Source organism: Hylaeus volcanicus, chromosome 7, assembly GCF_026283585.1.
Source record: "Hylaeus volcanicus isolate JK05 chromosome 7, UHH_iyHylVolc1.0_haploid, whole genome shotgun sequence".
Lineage (NCBI taxonomy): Eukaryota > Metazoa > Arthropoda > Insecta > Hymenoptera > Colletidae > Hylaeus > Hylaeus volcanicus.
In genome coordinates this window covers 18,225,403-18,244,904 of record NC_071982.1, presented here as the reverse complement: position 1 = coordinate 18,244,904, position 19,502 = coordinate 18,225,403, and the positions used below count along the sequence as shown (strand labels likewise).

Sequence of the window (19,502 nt, the reverse complement as noted above, 5' to 3'; positions counted from 1 at the left end):
GGACGTAGAACGCACCGGAATGTTTAAAGTTTGATTTATTAACGTTTGATTTATTTCCCCCATCGATTCGAATTGCATTTACTCTGGGGCAAGATAGCGTGCTGCGAGAGCGTTTCGATATATGCAATCGACCTTTCCGTTCTCCGTCCCCTTCGTTCTTGCCCATCTCACCCCCGTCGCTGGCCTCTCATCTATATTTTCCTTTTTAAGCAATTTTTTTATCGCGAGTCCTCCCTTTTCCGAACAAACCGCGGCCATATTTTTCGGACGGGGGTCTAAGGGCGCCGGCTGTCTATTAATAAGCATATCGGACCAGTGGAATCGCGCGATAAAAGTGATGTATGTCGCTCGAATCGCCGAGCAACGCGTAACGAGCGCCTGATACCAACCACGCGCGGTCGCGAGCTAATTTTTTAGCAGTATCGATGGTTTTAGAACGTTTCCTGCGTTTACTGTTCGACGAATACAGTTGGCAAGGCAGGTGCTTTTTTAGCGAGGTAGGCACTTTGTCGGTAATGCGGTGTGTTCTGTCGATAATACTGTATATTACCAGCAGAGTGATCTCCCTCGTCGACCAAGCACTCTATATTACCGATGCATAAAGCATTAATTCATACAACTTCCAAATTCTTTCATGAATCGATAAAGTAAATTCTATACTATATGTATAATTAGATTTCTAGAGTTACGGAATAATTGCGTTTCGTTCGCCAATAACGTACGGCTTTTTGTTATCTGTTTTCCGCGATGTAACGACGAGGATATTAGTTGCGCAATCTTGGAGGCCACCTTTGACATTCCAGCGCAACGGCGAGAAGCAGAAATATGCAAAACACCCGGAGGGTCGACCGCGCACGTACATCAATTTCGTCTTCCATTAAATCCGTGGAACCCGATTTATGGTGTACCCAGATCTAATTTACGGTTAACGCGGGCCCATGCTTTAATCATGGAACGTGAAAAAATACAAACTGTCGAGGAGAACGGATCTTCGGCGACGTAGGAAATAAATTCGCGCGGCTAAGATACACGGAGAGTCGGGGGATGGTTTGAAAACTTTACGGCGATAGTAAGACACGCCATAAAAATCGCTTAAGATGCAGGCTTCCGCGTGAGAAATCCCTCGTGTGCTCTCGAGTGTCCCGTAGAAAAAAAATGAACGGGACCTGAGCGGAATTTTAATCCACCTTTGTGTTTCGCGAGCTAGCGCGCATCCCTTACGCACGGAGAGAAGATACACCCCGAGAATACGCTTAGCACCTTACCTGCGCGAACTCCATATGAAATCATTACTTCGATCTTTCATTTCGCGCGATATTATTCGATATAACAGAAAATTATCATATTTACTTTGGTATTCTAACGACTATAACGATTTACAGGAATGAATCGGACAATTCTGTGTGCAGGATTAGTTCCATCATTTATTTTCTAGTAAATACACTCGTTAATAAATATAAAACCTGTTAGAAAAAGAATCCAATATTTCTGTATTACAGGATTTAAGTGTTTCACAAATTCAGACGTTACTCGAAATATACAAAATCACAGAGGGGGACGAATGAAACGACTTTCCCCTAAAAGGGGAACTAACAGGGCGCGATAAGTTCCTCGAGGCCCTTTTATTCGGCACTGGGGATTTGCTTGTTATCGCGCCGCGAGGGTTGGGTGGCTAGCTTTTATCTTCGCCGTCCGTAACGTCGGTGGACGATTCGTCCTGGGTGATCTCGTCCTGGGTTTTCTCGTTCTGGATTTTCTCGTCCTGCGTGATCAGGATCCTTTGAAGTTGCTCTCGCACCTTCACCGACGTGCTCACGATGGAATTCATGATCGTGAACACCATACGGTTATACCTCTGGATCATCCTGTACTTGAAGAGTCCCATACGAGGCAACTTGATCTGCGAACGGTTCAAGATTTTCAATTCGAACCTCTTGTGATATTCCTAACGTAAATAATATTTTTGCAAATTCCAAATCAACCCTTTGCACTCCTAAGGCTACCAGTACTACGCACTACGGCTAGTGTCACTGTCCACAATTTATTATTAAGTTTTAATAAGCGATGGTTGTCGAGGCCAATCCATAACTCAGAAATCTAAGAAAACTGATCTTGCAGTCGACTACCTGCATATAGCCAATATGCAAATTGCTCGGAGTGCAAAGGGTTAATCCCGCCTCCAAATTGATCTACTAAAGTTTTACCCCGTCAAGTTAATATCGAATAAATGAATTCTTTCGAATTAAGAATACCCCCTTGATACTTTTGTCCATGGTTAGTTACATCGTTGCCATTGTACTCTTCAGGCAGGGCTGGCGCGATGGTCGTCATTATCCTGCAATAGAGGTCCTCGACGTCGGCGCTGGATCCCCACAAACCCTCGGAATGTGTCCAATAAACGAGGCCAGCCGCGATGCCACTCTTCAGGACGAACAGGAGGGCTTTGCAGAATTTTTGCCCCACTGTCTTCGGCGGCGCCTTTGGCGGGCAGTCGCATAGCTATGAAAACGCGGACCGTGTTACCGTTTCGGATATATATGGTTTGCATAGTCGGTTTGCATACTCGATACCTAGAAATTGCGCTATATTCCCCGACTCCAGTGTAGTATCAACATTTCGGAATATTCGACGGTATCCCACGCGATCTCATATTTAACGCAGGGATATATTTGCGGATGTAGACGTACTCCTTCTTCGAGTTAGACGTTCGAAGTTTCATTTCGAATTTCGTGCGCGCGATTTCCGACTTTCGAGTTTCGGATTTAGAATGTCGAATGGCTGTGCTCTGACGAGCGCCCTCAATTGGAATACCGTAGCGAGAAACTAGCCTCATTTGCAAACCACTCAAGACACTGTGGCAAACATGAAAGACAAACTAGCAAGCACGCGGAGTTTGCACAATAAATGGGGGAAGTGGACACATAGAGACTAGGGTGAGATCACACGAAAATCTTGGAGGATGGAGGTTCGAGTACAACCACAAAATGTTACCAACAATCTCTGGGTAATATGGGCACTATTGGCCCGATGCTTTGAACTCTGTCGGCCTTCTGATGATGGTTTTGTTCTGACTCGAGCTACGATAGATTGAGCAAAGTATACATTACGTAGTTCCACATAATCAAAAATGTACATACTCCTCTTATTTCTTCTTCATCTTGTACACCAAACTTTACGCTTTAGCCCTTTCGGTCCCCTTATTAAACGAGGGAGAAGATTTTCGCGAGGGAAAGAGATTCCCGACAAGAAGCTCATCGTAAAGGGACGAGATTCGTCGCCGTTTACGAAGCCCTCGAGAGTATCCGGGTCTCTTGCTCGGGGAGTAGAGGCGGAACTCGCTAAACGCGACGACGCCCTCGACTCGTGAGGTCACGTATGTACTAGGTAGGTACGTGTCCCTAACAAGTACGGGAACTCCAAACTGTCCTCCTCCATTAGAGATCCATCGGCGTCGCTATACCTGTGTACACCGGACTGTCGGGCTAATTTCAGGTAAACGCAACTACGTATCGGCTAACCAATTCCGTACAGGTGCTGGACCGCCATCGTCCCCCTGGCGCGGCACGTCAATAACGCGCAAAGACAGCTCGAAGCTGCAACACCGAGACCAGGTCCGCGCCAGCTCGACGCCAAAGGTCCCTTGTTAACGACGTAACCCCGGCGACGGGAATCTCATTAGCACCAAATACCGAACACTCGTGTACCGGCTTCCCGCGAATTTTTTCGAGAGACCGAAACGGAAGCGTGACGCTGAAAACGCTAATCGCGACGAGAGCTACATAATACCGAGAGAATCTTTATTTTAGGAATTAAATGGAAGAAACCGGATGCGTGCACTAACTTTTTCTTTTAGGGAGTGCTTGTGTGTACCTTGTAGAGTAAGAAAAATATTTTTTTAATCGCATTCAAGCATTTTTATGAGAATATTACTACTAAATTAATAGGACTCGTTAGAAAGGCCCCTTCAATAAACTATACGCTGTGCCATTTTGATCACAGGTATAGATGCCACTACAAAATTTTGTTCTTAGTCTTCGAGATACATATTAACATCCGGTAAAAGGAAAAGTCGAGACTTGGATTCATTTCGTCGGAATTAATTCCTAAAGAAGACCCTGTTCCAGAGCAATTTGACCATCTCTTTACGATTTCCCTAGTGTCTTTAGGATCGAGGATTTTTTCCAATTTTGAGTTGCTCCTCACCTTTGGTGGACAAGTCCTCTGCACATCCCTCCGCGAGCAAACTTTGACCGCCACTGGCCTTGGGGTCCAATAGGAGGACCCCGAAGTCGGACAGGGCTGCATCACTTCCGCGTCGACGAGTTTCTGGATCTGCCTTGGTCGAATACACGTCTCAGGATTAGACAGGTTGATAGTCTGAGCGATACATTTCGTCCCCCTCTTCATTTTTCCCCTGAAACTGTCTGGTCTCTATCTTGAAAATCTCTAAGGTTCCAACAGGTTGAACTGTTCGTCTAATAGGCACCAAAATATCATACGATGTACTCTTTAAATAATTATTGTTTTCTTCTGCTACAAAAATGTTTCATTGCTAAAATTTTAGAATCATTAACCTGGTATGCTAGACATAGATTAGATAGACAGCAATAAACCAGACCACTATTTCATAATAAACAGACTCCGTGCACATGTCCTAATTACCAAGTTGCAAACACTCACAGGGTATATTCGAGAAGTCCGTGTGTCTGCAGTGCCACGGAAGATTAAACGTCGCACCAGCAATCTTCCAGGTTCTCAGGTCCGAAATGTTCGCCAAAGGAGAGGACGTCGACCTAACCCAGGGGTTAGGTGATTTTCCTCAAAGCCGTCGTTCCTCGAGAGCTCGTGAAATTTTTCTAGATTACGCGCATTCACTTTGCATGGTATAACCTCGAATAATTTCTCGCGGTGGGGAGCACACGAGCGACAAGCCGGGCCGTCGCCTTCACCATCGAAGAATTTTGTCCGACCGTGACAGGGATTGAAAATTCGACGCCTTCAAATTTTGATCATTTTTCCAGTTGGCACGTGTCGCGCGAATTTTGGCCTGGCTACGCGAGCAGAAACTACGCGATCATTTTTAGCCTTCTTTTATCGATGGGCGACTTCTTCGCGGGCAACTTCACGTCCGTCGATTCTTTCGACCATCTGCGACGTCGCAGCTGCGGTCGAAAAACTTCTAATCGAATCCCTGCGACCTCGGGCGATCCTCGCAACTTTGCTGGTCGATTCCTGCCCCTGTCCTCGACTAAATGAAACGCAAACACTCAAGTTAGGAGGACGATACGTATTTATCTTTCAGGGGGTGTTATAGGAACGTATGTTTGGTCGAAGAAAAAAGAATATAAAGGGACGATCTTATAAATAGGATAACGTGGTTTGTATTAACGATAAAACTAAGATAAAAACTTACTAGCCAAAGTTCTTTATAAATTGAACGAACAAAATTAAAGAAACACAGGAGATAGTCGATTGACAGTTCAATTGAGGGATGTAAACATTGTCTGGGAAGTCCAATTTCGAGTACCACTAACGCAGGGTGTTCCCGGCGCGTCGAAGGTGGAAATAAATGGTTAGGGGTGGTATCTGGTCGAGCAGTGTTCAATCGAGACGGGGGTGGCGGAGTAGACGGAAGAAGGATGCCAGAGGTGGCGTCGCAGATACCCTGGCGACGTGTACGAAGAGGCCCAGGCAGCGTTACGTATGGGGGGCGTTCAGTCTTGTTCGCGAAATCCTTGTTCGGGTCCTCCTCGTTTCGCGGCCCGCTGATAAGAAGAAAGATATAAAGGAGGCGAGATTACAACGCTAGGGCGCGGAAGGGTAGCAGCAACCAAAGGGGTGAGGATCAAAGAGGGGTCGGTTACTCGATGAAACTGAGTTTTCCAACGAGAGCTCCTCGCCCGCTTTTCCGCTGCTACGTGTTGCCACGAGCTAACCTGGCAACCTCACGATTTCTTATTCATCAACGCCACTGGAAAAACTCGTGAAATTTCCATCCGACACGCTCGTACATCCTTCATGTTTATGCACACCGTCGAGTCGGACCACCCCTACTCACGCCTAAATGCCCACGGTTCTTTCATGGAGCGGCGCGTGCTGCCTCCGCTCCAGCATTTATCACGCGAACGCTTCCTCGAGCATCGACGCATCCTGAAAACTCGTTCTGTCACTTAATGGGGGGGTTGTAGCTGTAGTAGATGTGCGTTTAGAATTACTGTTGGGTGATATCGTCGAAGTAACAAGGCGGGAGGGATTATGACTCTCTTTGGGCGGTCGGTTCAAGCCCAGAAAGGGTCATAGCCAAGTAAGTGGTCCACCTCCTAGTAGTTCCCGCTGTGAGTACCTCTGGAAACACGCTTCCAGGGGGAAACTAAGAGCCACCTCTGCGAATTAGGGTGTATAGTCAAATCTGTTTTCGTGCGGTAGATAGGGAGGGTGTAAAAAAAAAACGTAGAAAAATAATATTTAGAAAGTTAATAAATAGTTGTACCACATAATAATTGTTCATATCATATTGAAGAAATTATTTTTTTATTCGATGGATAAAATAGAAATCATAAGAAATATATCGAAATAGAAAAAAATAATTAGTTTAAATTTGATCGACGAGTTTAGGTTTCAATGAGCAACATAAATATTATAACTAGTCCGAAAACATTAGAGACAAAATTTCTTGAAGCCTCCATAGTACGATCCCTTTTGCCTCGAAAACTCCCCATCGAATCGAACGCAATCTTAGTTTTATTACCGGTTCGATAGCGCGGTCGTCGAGTCGTTATCAAGACTGATAGTTTCGGTCTTTAACTAGCCACGGTCGCAATTCCAGGCTCGTATTTAAAGTCGATTAATGTCCATTAATCAATGGTCGATGATGAATTTTTCGGTACACTTTCTGCTCGTTATCGATTCACCGCAACCAGACGTGGAGCGATTCGTATTCGAACCAACGCGATGGATACGGTCGTGTGTATCCTCTCGTCGTCGGCGTCGTTCCGAGTTGGCCGTTTTCCCTGTAATTAATGTTCGATACGAACTTTGACGTGGGAAGTTTCAAAGTTTCCTTTCGACTGGAATGTAACTAGATTCAAATCAGAGAAGAATATAGCGCGCGGGGTCGCGCTGGGACGGTCCTGAGGGATGGTTGATACAAAGCACGTTCAGTTTTGGACAGTTAAACAGTTTATTCAGATCGAAACTTTACGTAGTATATACATACGAGTTAGTAGACGATATGGAGTTCTGATATGAAATCACCTATACAGTGAACTTAAAATATAGTCGTCGATTTACACGGACTTTAGCATCATGCTGATTATGTACATTCGTTTTTGTATCTAAGTTCGTTTCAGCGCTCGCGTCAAGTCATCGGCACACCATTCGCACGCTTTTCGCGAAATTCTCCTATCGTTATCGGCACCCACTCAAAAACACTAACGACGAGAACAGAAACAAATCGTTCTTGGCGTCGACGATCGGAAACGCTTTATTTTCGGACGTTCCTTGCGTACCTCGGCGACCGGAGTTGGGCAAATTTTCATTTCGGTAACAAACACTCGAGAAAGTCGTAAAAATAATAATTATGTCATGTTTGAGCATTAATGTTCAGATGAAAACACTTTCAAGTAATTTATCTAGATTTTACGCGTGAGAAACGATAATTTTTTCCCTTATTTACACGTCGAATAGAAATTGATTCGAGCAATGCCCAACTTTGTCGACGAGGAGGTACATATTGAGCGTTGCACGCGATATGTTCATGCGAATTTTCGGTTTGTGCGCGTTACATCGATGAACGTACTCTTTGCCGGATCGACATTCGAACATACAATTAGGCTAATCTCCATGGACGTGAAAAAAGGGGCGATCGGGTCGCTTCTTTCCATGTTGGAGCGTCGCGATTTCGCTCGCGACGATTGGTCGTGATGAGGGCAGTGGCGCATTATACCACGAGGCCCAAGACGAAATGGACTCTTAGGGCCCCGGTCGAAGAATATTTTCGAATTTAAATAATCTTATTTCCTCGAATCGAACGAGTTATTCGAGATTACTTTTTACTTTGTGACTTGTAAGGAAAGTATTCCATTCAAAAAAACATTCGAAAATACTTGTTCGCGTACTTGTTTGCGCGCAAGAAGAATGAATTTCGCCAGATCCGTTCTTCTCGCGCGCCAACAGTACATCCACACGTAACTTCACATTTAAGTTTCACATCGATACCTGGCTACGTTTTGAGCAAAACACGTCCGTTACTTCTTTGAACTAAATCAGATCCTAGCTTCCTAAGGATACTGCGCCACTGGACGAGGGTTTCCGAGGGATTTCGATAGAAAAAGGAGTTCGATTCGATTCCAAAAACGAATCTGGCTCTACGTTACGGCGAGAATCGACACTAATCAATAAAGATCGTTGTTCGTCGAGAGGTTTTCATCGGGCAAGCAACGACCAGTGGAACGGTCGTCGCGAATCAGCTTCGATTCTCCTGGCACGCGCGCGTTCGTCGATTCTCGATCGCGAATTCAACGATACATACTTATGTACAACGATACGACATTAACTAACGAGCAACGACTTTTTTTAATTACCTTTTTTTTCGTTATTCATTTTTTTATCATTTTCATTTAATACACCGAAAGAAACACTCGACACTCGATCTTCGACGCGTACGATAAGCGAACGCTTCGTCCTCTCTCCCTCCCCTCGACATTCTACATTACCAACCCACGTATTATCGTCTTCTTCTGGTCGTCCAGCCATCTCTCCGTTACGCGTCAAAGGTACGAAACCACCCCCGAGCGAGAGAGTCTTGGACGAAGTTCACTTCATTCTCTTAGGAATATACTTTGTCACTTTTTACTCCTAGTTCTGGCGTCAAGCTTCATGACTTCGTCGCGAAGTGTCGCGTGGAAGCCCGGTTTTTCTGACCTTATAAATTGAATTTTTCACCCGAGCATAAAGCCTCTACTCTCGAGTCCTCGCCTCCTTTTGCTTTCCTTCTCCGTTCGTCGCTAGAATCGAATGAAATTAGGCGAGCTGGCCGCGCGACAGTGATTCATTCTGTCGCTCCAACTGATTTCGATTATCGCGATCCCGAACGCGTACACAAATCATGCCGCAATTGGCGAGAAACTGATTCCTCCAAGGGAAACGAATATTAAACGTAAAGCACATTTTTAACTCGGTATTGGACTTGTATCACGATTTATTTGATATCGGGTTGTCTGGAAAGTTCATGTCCATTTTTGGTAAGTGGTACAGGTCTGAATATACGGAATAGTTGAAAACAGATAACACGAGGTCATCCCTTAAAAGGTGGAAAGGTTATGGAACAAAATGGCACTTACAGTCAGTCTCATAAATATTCGTATTCTCTACGTCTATTAAAAAAGTTTGTTTAAATTAAATAATAGGTTCGATGTTTTCAAATAAATGTTTCAATGTTTATATATAGATGGATTTATACTTGTATACTATATATATATAATAACAAATTTACTTGGAAACACGAAACCTGTCATTTAATTTAGACAAATTCCTTCAATAAACACAGAGGGTACGAATATTATGGGATATATCAAAATTCAAATATGCCTTTGTATTTTTCTTAAAATTGGCACCAACATTCTGGACAACCCAATACCTTATTCCCTTGAAATTTCACTCGATTCTCGTCGATGCAAACGACAACTTGCACCAGAGATTGGCATCATCTAAGTACAAAAAGGAAAAGAAAAATAATCGAATAAAAACTAGGGTTCCTAATTTCCCCGAAATTTTCGATCTCTAGAAACGTTTACTCAAAGATTTCGCCCGCACCCGTCTTGCACGCACGAAATAGTGTGCGAATTACTACCTCAGATCACTATTCTCGAGCATACACCGTTTATTGTCGATTCTTGCTTGCGTCGTAATTTTCTCAATGGTTCGTTTTCGCCCGGATCTCGTCCCCTGGATCCGAATAACGCCAAAATTGCGTCGTACCCGCGAACAACGGGCGCACAGGTTGGGACGTAACAACCGTAAGGGATCGATAACGTAGCGAACTCTTTAGAAACTCGCGGTTCCCGTGAAAATTGCAGTCGCGAATATTTCGTTGGTAATCGAGGCCGATCGACAGGCACCCCGAAACCGCGTTTCACGCGCCCCCGAGCAACTCTGCAAAGTAGCATCGCGTTATCGTTTCATTCTCCCTGCTTCTTTCATTTTCCCCGCCTTCCTCTTTCTTTCCCAATATTCCCAGCCATTGGCCTCCCGTCGTATATTTTCCAGCGGTTCCTCCATCCGTCTTCATTCCAGCAACCGGATGAGGGGTCGTTCGGGAACCTTTTATCTTTTCTCGCGTTTCTCGGCCTAATGCCTCGACGTCTGAAGGATTCGATTGGTAAGCTCAGACGCGGGTTTATTTACGTCCGTTCCAATTCGTTGATCAGCGAATCGACGAAAGGCAGAATCTTCTCTTCGAGCGTTCTCGAAGTCCAATTCAACTTCAAAAAGCGCAATCGTCCTCGGGGTGTCCAATAAAAAAAAAAAAAAAAAGAATTCTAGATCTGTCGCGTAACGAAACTCTAGAGTGGCGAAATCGGGGTAGATGCTTAGCTTTGAAGTTACGAAGAATTAGAAGTATTTTGTAATTTTCAAGTGTACGATATGTCTCGAAATAATTTCCTTTCTTATTGATTTGCTCCTGAGATAAAAACTGATGTCGAGTCTCACTCTATATAGGAGTGCAAAGGGTTAATTTTCGTCTCATTTCATCCTTCAGAACCATTCTTCAAAGCAATGCACCACACTCTGTACATTGAAACTACCCTTCCATTCGTTCGTTTCTCCCACTGTTCCCACGCGTTACGGGCGAACATGAATCACGTACCCAGAAGAAATATGCGAGTAGACACTGTCGAAGATCATTGGGCGCCGAGTCGCTCGAGAAGAAGAAAGTTACATCGAAGACAGAGGACGCAACTTCGGGGCGTCCTCCCCAGGTGGAGAACTCGAGAGCAGGCAACTTTCCACCTAACTCTTATCCCAGCCGATTCTTCTTCCTTCCTCTGTTCGTGGTTTGCTTTCATTCTCTCGGAGGAAAGAACTCTGCCCTGACTGTCGAGGAAACGTTTTGAAAACAATTTTGGCGGGCGCTGGTTCCCCGGCTAGAAACTTTCCTCGACAAATCTAACGCGTATTCGTTCCCGCGTCGGAACAACGACGCTCGTCGCGACCCTCGTGCTCGCAGGACGACTCCTTGTCGTTGACCGTCCGTTACGGGCATGGCCAAGACTCGCAATAGGGTATTCTATCATTGAGAGGGTATGCTCGATGCTAGAAACGTAGTGATGGGGTTCAAGAGGCTTGAGAAGGGAAACATCCAGAGCTTCAAAGACCTAGCGTCTAGTCCAAATTAAATGACAGGTTTTACATTCTCAAATAAATATTTCATTATAAATATGTACATAAATAAACTTTACACTTGTATGTATTTATAATGAGAAATTTGTTTGGAAGCCCATAAGTATTCGTACCCCTATATATATTGAAGAAATTTGTCTAATTTAAATGATGGGCTTCATGCTTCCAAATCAATTTTCCATCATAAATACGTACATGAATAAACTTCCCACATGTATATATTTACAATTACGAATTTATTTGGAAACACGAAGGATTCAAATTTTTTCAATAAATACAGAGGGTACGAATACTTATGAAACTGACTGTATGTTGGTTACCCTCTTGGTACCCTCTTGTTTCCCTGATGTCTCTATATTTCTACCTTCGAGCACCTGGATCACGGACTCTCACAATAACCGGAGTCTCTGTATTTCTACCTCGAGCACGTGGATCACAAGCTCCCACAGTAGCCGTATCCTTGCGTTTGGACGTGCCCGTTCCATCGAGACGTTCCCGTCCCGTTCGCGACGATACAGTGGATTGTCTGCGAGTCGTTCCATTCGACGTTCGACCGCGTCTCGTCGTGGAGGCGTCGACTCGCCGCAAATGACTCTCATCGTTCGTCCTCGCTATTGACTGTTCGAAGGGGTCTGCTCGCTTTTGGCAGCGAACCACGCTACGAGGTTTACACGCAGCTCTCGGGAAGCCTGTTCGCCATTAGCCGTCGCTTGATCGCCTCACCGTCCAAGCACTCCCCCGCGACGACGACCCCCTGGCCGCCGCCGACGATGACCCCCTGGCTGCCGCCCAGCACCACGCCGCCAGGTCCCGCAGCTGTCATGGACCCCGTCATGGGCATGCTCTGCAAACTCGGTATCGTGCTCCTCGATGGTAACCTCAGCTCCGTCGGTCTTCCGGTGAATTTGTGGCAGAGCTCGTCTATGCTCGGGGTGGGCCCTGGCGTGACCCAGTGTCCCGGGGGATATCCGCCTGGATAACTCGGCGGGCTCACCTCCACCAGGCTACCCTCTGCAACAGCCAACCGGAGAGGATTCTTTTGGGGATTCGTCGGGGAACGTTATGAAGCGAAACGGCCACTGCCACTCCGGGCCGCGACAATTAGCTAACGCGGCTTTCTCTCGCGCCCACCACCTTCCCTGGTGACTTGTGCCACTTTCGAACCCCGTTACTCTGTTTTGAGAACTCCGCAATAAAATGTACGAGGTGTGGAATTAGGGTGTCGTGGGAAAATATTGCGCGGCTTTTTTGGCACTCTGCTTGCGAAGGGGTTGCATGGTGTTTCGGGGAAATGAAATATTCTTCTTTAATGCGTCGGATATACTCGGGGGCTTTCTGTCTTGGAATTAGTGTCCCTCGGGGGCTGTAGCTACGATCAGTTCCATAAGTATTCGTACCCTTGAAGAAATTTGTCCGAATTAAATAATAGGTTTCATGTTTCTCAAAATTCTCAAATTCGATTTTCTCGAAAACTAAGCGTCAAACGAAAAAATGTAATTCCCCTTTTTTCGACTTGTTTTTTCATGTAGTATCACCCCCTGCTCGGTTGTACCATCCAGCCACACCCTGTATATACAAGCGTAAAGTTTATCCATTTATTTGGAAACATATAACCTATTATTTAATTTAGACAAACTTCCTTAATAAACGTAGAGGGTACGAATTCTAACGGGACTGACTGTATATTTGCAGTGCTGTCACTAACAAAATTTTGCAGATTTACGATGTTCCTTCGTAGGGGACATCTGAGTGCAAATGGAACAGACTCGATCACTTAATTACTGAAATACTCGTGGAAGTAGTCGCGCCCAGTCCTAGGCCAGACACAACCTGGCACCACCTCCGAGCAAATATTGCACCGCAATCTATTTACTCGATGTAGTATAGCAGACTCGAAAGTTTGGGGAAGAATTAACACTTTAAACGGAGTATTCGACGTACGTGAATACGTTATGAAACGTGTTGTACGAAATTGAACGACTCCCTATAGTCGTGGAGCAGAGGTTCTTCGGCACTAAACGTTCCCGAGCAAGTACTCTCGAATATTCTTTTATTGGAACTTCCTCATTCAGAACCGCTCCTCCTAGTCGATCCGTAGCTAACGTTTTTCGATCGAGTGCACTCTGCATTCAACAGACACGCACAATAGAGCCGCCCGTGAAAATAGAGACAGGGGAGGGAGGAGATTGTTGCGAATATTCTTGGAAGACGGGCACCATCGCGAAAGCGTCGTTTCCAATTTCTTCCTCGTGACGTAAAGTCGCGCAGAAATGATTTTAAATTAGAATTTCGACTCGTGGAAAAATCCCCTGGTATCGTTTAGCACGTTGGCTATCGTATTATTCGAAATGGAAATGTTCATAAATACTTCTTGTTATCTTATCAAATTTGTTAGGGATCCTTCTATTTCTTTTTTACAATTTCTATCTTGCTCGGGGTACGCACTATCAGTCACATCTTATAAACGGTGGCTCGTTCCGCTTCGATTCGTCGATAACGCGGGCTGACTGGCGAGAGACTCCGGAAACTTACCGAATTTATTCGGAATAACGTCAGGATCGGTTTCCACGGTCTGCTGGGGGTTCTGCAGGGGATACTGCTGGGCTGGTAATTCACTGAGCTCCGCAGGTTTTTCGTGTCGGGGTTTCGATACCCTCTCCCTCCGTACTCGAACCACCACCACCAGGATGATCAGCACCAGCGTGACCAGGGCTCCAACTACCACTCCTATCAGTGGCGAGAGCACTATGCCAGCGTCTTGACCTTAAACACAATAATTATTATTGATTAACACGTTCCGTGCCAAGTCATTTTTGCCCGACTCGTCGATCAGGCCATTTGATGTTTTGAGTAAAGACTGATATATTATCACACAATATTTCATTACATCATCGATCTCACGAATATTTCCAATTTCTACGACGTAACATCTCGTTTTAATTCTCCCTTGGGAAAATCGCCATCTAAACCTGTAGATCTTAATTTCAATAGCAACGAGCCCCATTATTTCTCGTTTAGGAGCATCCTTTCTCGTAGAAAGATAAGTTTGTCGAGGTTTTGGCGTGACAGTCCGAAGCGCGGGGTCGTGCGGGCGTCGAGGCGTGGCGACGGGGCCGCGACGCTTAAACGACCATCGTAATTAACAAATTCCGCGCGCCCGAGCAGTTTCAGTCAGGGCTCGATGAAATTTACGAGGAACTGGGGATTGACAAATGAACAATGGTAATTGATTTAAAATTATCACAGTCGTAATTAAACGATGCACGGGGTTTGTAATAATCCGCGATCGTTGCCCGCCGTGCGAATAAATCGCAATATATCCGTGCATTAATAAACAGGTAACCGCGGAACGTTACAAATGCCGCGATAATAATCATTACGAACCGGCGGACAAGCTTTTCCAGACACATTCCGATCGTTTCGCCGACACGAGACAAATTCATCCTAGTTTAAACCGTCCGGCGGATTCGCACGTCACGAGGACCTCTTTAAGTCGAAGCTTGGACTTTTTCACTGTCGTATTGTTTTGGCCGACCCTGTAGATTTGGTCCTTTGGTGGAAATGTTACTTCTGGAAAACGAGTAGGTTCTGTGGATGATGCTTCGATATTTTGTTAGTTGGAAGGAAAACATAACAAAATAAATTAACGGAATGATTCCAAGGTCCACTCAAGGCTCGTAAAGATTTTTTTATTTTAAGAAAGAAATTTAGATTGATAAATTATATAACAGTTATAATTGAGGGACATGCTCGAGTTTCGTTCGTTGAAATGTGTTTCGCATCTCAACTGAACCGGCAGGTTATTCTTTTCCATTGGGAAACTTTGATTAGAGACGATGCCCCCAACTGGGTTGACTCCCGGCTAACTAATTTATGCAAACTTTTATCAAGGAATCATTTTCGACGCGTTTATTTTCCGGACAGAAGTCTGGCGAAGTTTTGTCCCCGTACACAGAAACTTTTTTGCACTTTGTCACATTCAGAAGCGGGCGGAATTCGTCGCGAAGCCGGCACACCGAAGAAACGCAAATTAGAGCGAAGGATTAACCACACTGTGTGTCACGGAGCGGAGGCAACGACTGCTTTACAGCCCTCCGTGGCTATTTACCATAGTACAGTTTTTTTCCCCTCTTACAGCGGCAGTGCGTCGCGGTAAACCGTACACAAGCCGGGGGAAACTTTTCTGCAAACTCTAGTGTGGACTCTGTTTAGCTGTATGAACTCGGTTTCAGTCATTTTTTGTCAATGGTTAAAGGAAACGGTGTGGAATTTCTCTCTGAACCGAGATTAAACGTCGATGACATCTGGTTGATAAAGCTGGTTACTCTGTTGGCAGTGTAGACTCTATCGATAGTGTAGGCAGTCAGTTGATAAAATAGGTCGCTCTCTTGGCAGTGTAGGCAGTCCGTTGATAAAGCAGGTCTACCGATAGTGTAGGCACTCTGTTGATAAAATCTTCGGTCAATCAGAGCTCTGCATTGTCAATTCTTACCGACAAAACGCCTTATACTATCGATAGAATCTTCTATCTCGTCGCGAGTATTTCAAACGATGCTTTACACCAGAATGGGTATAAAAGGGAAGTATTTCTTCGCAGATACGATTTCCTCGGAAAAGCGAGGAATCTTTTGGGTTAATTCCCGCGCGTGACGTTTTAGTCGATAGCGGCCGAGCGTGGGACCAGGCCTGCTGCTTTCGTCGGATAATTAACAAAACTGTTTTCTTCCAGTGCGAGTTGGCCAGCTGTGCTCCACTGCACGGCAGCTTAAGTGGGCCACGGGCCACGTGCGCGCTCGTTAGCGTACACCGTGGGCGAACGTGTTTAATTCTTAATTTCTCGGCGTTTCCCTCGCGCACGTGTCATTCGTGATGCACGAACCTCCGGAGCATGTGAACGAATCAGAATACGCCAGCTTGTTAAAAGTTCCACGAAGTCCTGGATCAACTTGTTCCGAAGATCGTCGTTTCCTGGTGACTTTGTCGACGACTTCAAGTTCCTTCCCGAACGAAAGTTTTTAAAAACTTCGCCGAACACAGCGACGTTCGATGGAATGGCTCGTGTCGAGGGGGGGGGGGGGGATGCTCGTAAATGGCCAGTTTTGGTACTCGTTGGGAGAGAACGGTTCTTGCGTAACACTTCGATCGAACAATTGTTTCCCGATTTTTTAGAATGTGAAGCGATTGCTTCAGTAGTCGATTATTTAACAATTAAATTCACAGAATCAAAAGGCAGTTTGAAATCAAGATTTTTTATTTAACCTTTTGGAATTGTGGTTTCGAACGAGCCCAGTCCGCCATTGTCGCGTTTACCTTGCAGATGCACGTTATGTAAAAATTCGTAATTTCCCACGAGTACCAAAAATGGTCATTTTGGAACAATGTTACTGGGGCTCCCGCGCAACTATCCGTTCCGTATACGTGTCATGCATAATACAGGCGTATTTATGCATGTAAATAGATTGCGGTCGGGCGAGTGTGCGCGTGTACTTATACACGGCAAGGTATTTCAGCCCTGGACGCGTAATGCTCATAAAGTCCAGGATTTAATCAGCCACCTTGAACACTCGCGCTGTTCTAGCCTGGTCCATAACCTAAAGACCGTTCAACGCCACGCGCGCTAGTATTCCACTTGACGTCTCTCTTTACGCGTGTTACAGGAAGCTGGCCCATAAATTCTCGCTTGGCTAGTCGCAGAACCTTCAAAAAGCGATCGAGGGAAACTGAAGTGCAACTTGAAAAAATTATGGACAGGCGAATGAAACGATAGGAAAGCTTGTTGCAGAGATTTTTTTTGGATTCAGAGTGCTTCAAAATACGAGGGAGAGTCTAGGGGATATGGAACAAATTTTGATGGATAGGATTTCTACTCTAAGTAAAAAGGGCAGAAACGTGATTGTTAGATTTACCGTAACACTGTTAGGAAGATTCTTTCGTTTTATCGACAACGCCTTGCGCCCTATCGTCTCCAGATGTCGCGGGAGGATCCACGGATGGATCGTACAGGATCTAGAGAGTCTCGAGAAGCGTCGAGGGAATATATGAGGGAATATATGAGCGCGCGTGAGTGACAGGAAAGTCCTCGGGATGGGCGTAAAAGGTTTCGTAAAAACACCGAACCACGCGAGCGAGTCAAGAGGGCTTTAATCGCGGAGGTGAGTGGATGGGTAGATTTATTGACCTGCAACAATATCTACAGAGGATGTAGAATGATTTTAAAAAGCGTGGACAGGAGTAACGACAAGATAATAATCGGAAATAGTGATTCAAGAGAGCCAATGAATTCAAGAGGCTCAGGAATACCACAGCAAGTAGAAATGCCCAGCAATGGTCAGACGTGTTAACGAAAAGATTGAACCCCACGTTTCTGACTTATCAATATTGTTCCGAGAGATCTGTACCACGTTTCTCGATCGATCCTAACGTTTCCTTCCGATCCGTGGCAGGCAGTTAGGTCGCGACGATAATTTCCCAATTAATTACCGCGATTTACTTCAGAACGCCGTCATCGTCGTTCTCGATCGTATATTCTTAGAAAGCGCCGACGCCTTCTCGTTAAAGTTGCACCGAGAAGCCCTTCCTCTTGGAACAACGGGGAAATATATTTCGCACGGCACGTTTCGGGACGCCCGGTATTCACCTAAATCACGCGGATAGTTTCTCATCCTTTCCTGCTACCCACGAGGAAGGAAGCTTTTGCGGCCGCTATTTTTCAATCAATTGCTGGTTATTAGCGGATCATGACGGGCTCTCTGTCTCGGCCGATAGATGGATCCTCTTCCTAAGTTAAACAGTGGGTGTTTGTTAAACGAAGGGCAGTTAACCCTTTCAGACCCGAATAATTCTTTCTCCTCGCACTAATGCAATTTAATTTTTAGCTGGTCTTTCTTCATTGGAAAGGATTCCAATAAATCCCCAACAAGGATAATCGTGGACCACCCAACGATAAAAATGTCAATTCCCCTTCGATAATTATTTATCATGCACAAGATCCTCCTCCCTCCCGTTTTCTCTCTGCGGGCCAATCCTCTTTAGGTCGCGAGATTGCGTCGGTAATTGCTCCTCGATTTCACCTACGTACACATGGGGCCTCTATTGTTGCGCGCGAGCGTACCATCTCTCGTGTGTACATATGCGGACAGGGAGGTGGACGTTCGGAGGGAGCGAGAGAGAGGAACAGCAATCAGTGACGAACTCTCGAGACTGTTCCGGCTGATTGCAATTAAGAGGATACCAAACCACCATCGACGTCGCTACTTGACCGTCCCGTATTAGCATCCGGAGAATCGCGTACCTCGTAAAAGGGATCAACCTTCGAGGTGAAACGCAGACCACTCGAGAATCGACGTTCCAGCCGAGGGGGATTCGTTACATCCACCTCGATCATGATCTACCGTTACTGCCAGGGATCACCCAGATCATCATCTAAATAAGGGGAAGTCCTTCTCTTTCAGAAGGATTTTACCTCGCGTTTAATTGCTCGACATTTTTTTCTCTGAAATTCTTTTAATATCAACCGAAGAATTTTTGATACTTAATTAATACGTTTTAAAAATTTCTAAGTACTTTCTTCCATTACACCAATATTTTGTAGTCTCCTTCGGACGCAATGGAGTATTCTATTCAGTCTTCATGCTGGCGAAACTGCTCGACCAGACTGTAAACCCGAACAATACCATACGCGAGATCAGCCGAATGGCTTGCAAGTTAATACTGGCGAGGACGCGTGTCCTTCAGGGACTACTTTTATTTAATATCTTCGAGGAAAGGATGTAATTTTCGGAGTCCCGTCGTCGGACGCGTCGAGTTCCTTAATCCTGGGCGAAAGCGATCGGTCACGGAGACGAAAAGAGACCTTTTCGCGTGAGCGTTTCATTAATTGAAAACGGCTGCCGGAACGTAAGTCGTCTTAGCCGTGGGACGGACAGTGTAACATCGATTCGGGGTTAGCCTTACGTTCGAATTAATCCGACCTAGCCGAAGTTAGATCTGGCTCGGGCTAAGCCGGGCTTTTTGGTGACTTAGTCGACCACGTGACACCGAATCTCCGTCTTACCGACCCGTGCACGCTTCCCCGAGAATGACTTCCCCTTTCGTCTACCTGC

The 19,502-nt window shown here is 45.4% G+C and overlaps 2 protein-coding genes across 6 annotated transcripts in view; both read right to left on the bottom strand.

Moving 5' to 3' along the window:
* Positions 1 to 1,672: 1,672 nt before the first annotated feature.
* Positions 1,673 to 4,407, bottom strand: LOC128879961 (uncharacterized). The gene is made up of 3 exons (XM_054129540.1): positions 4,204 to 4,407; positions 2,284 to 2,499; positions 1,673 to 1,900 (listed from the first exon to the last, which is right to left on the bottom strand). Exons 1-3 carry the CDS (start codon positions 4,405 to 4,407, stop codon positions 1,673 to 1,675), a joined length of 648 nt encoding a protein of 215 aa, XP_053985515.1.
* Positions 4,408 to 7,171: 2,764 nt separating this feature from the next.
* Positions 7,172 to 19,502, bottom strand: part of LOC128879873 (nephrin-like) — a 347,536-nt gene continuing 335,205 nt past the window's right edge. For all 5 annotated transcript variants that reach the window (XM_054129420.1, XM_054129422.1, XM_054129421.1 and 2 more), the window contains 2 exons: positions 13,933 to 14,163; positions 7,172 to 12,411 (listed from right to left, as the gene is read on the bottom strand). In XM_054129420.1, coding sequence (XP_053985395.1) covers positions 12,068 to 12,411; positions 13,933 to 14,163 — 575 coding nt within the window. In that variant the 3' untranslated portion in view covers positions 7,172 to 12,067. The remainder of the gene's footprint in view (positions 12,412 to 13,932; positions 14,164 to 19,502) is intronic.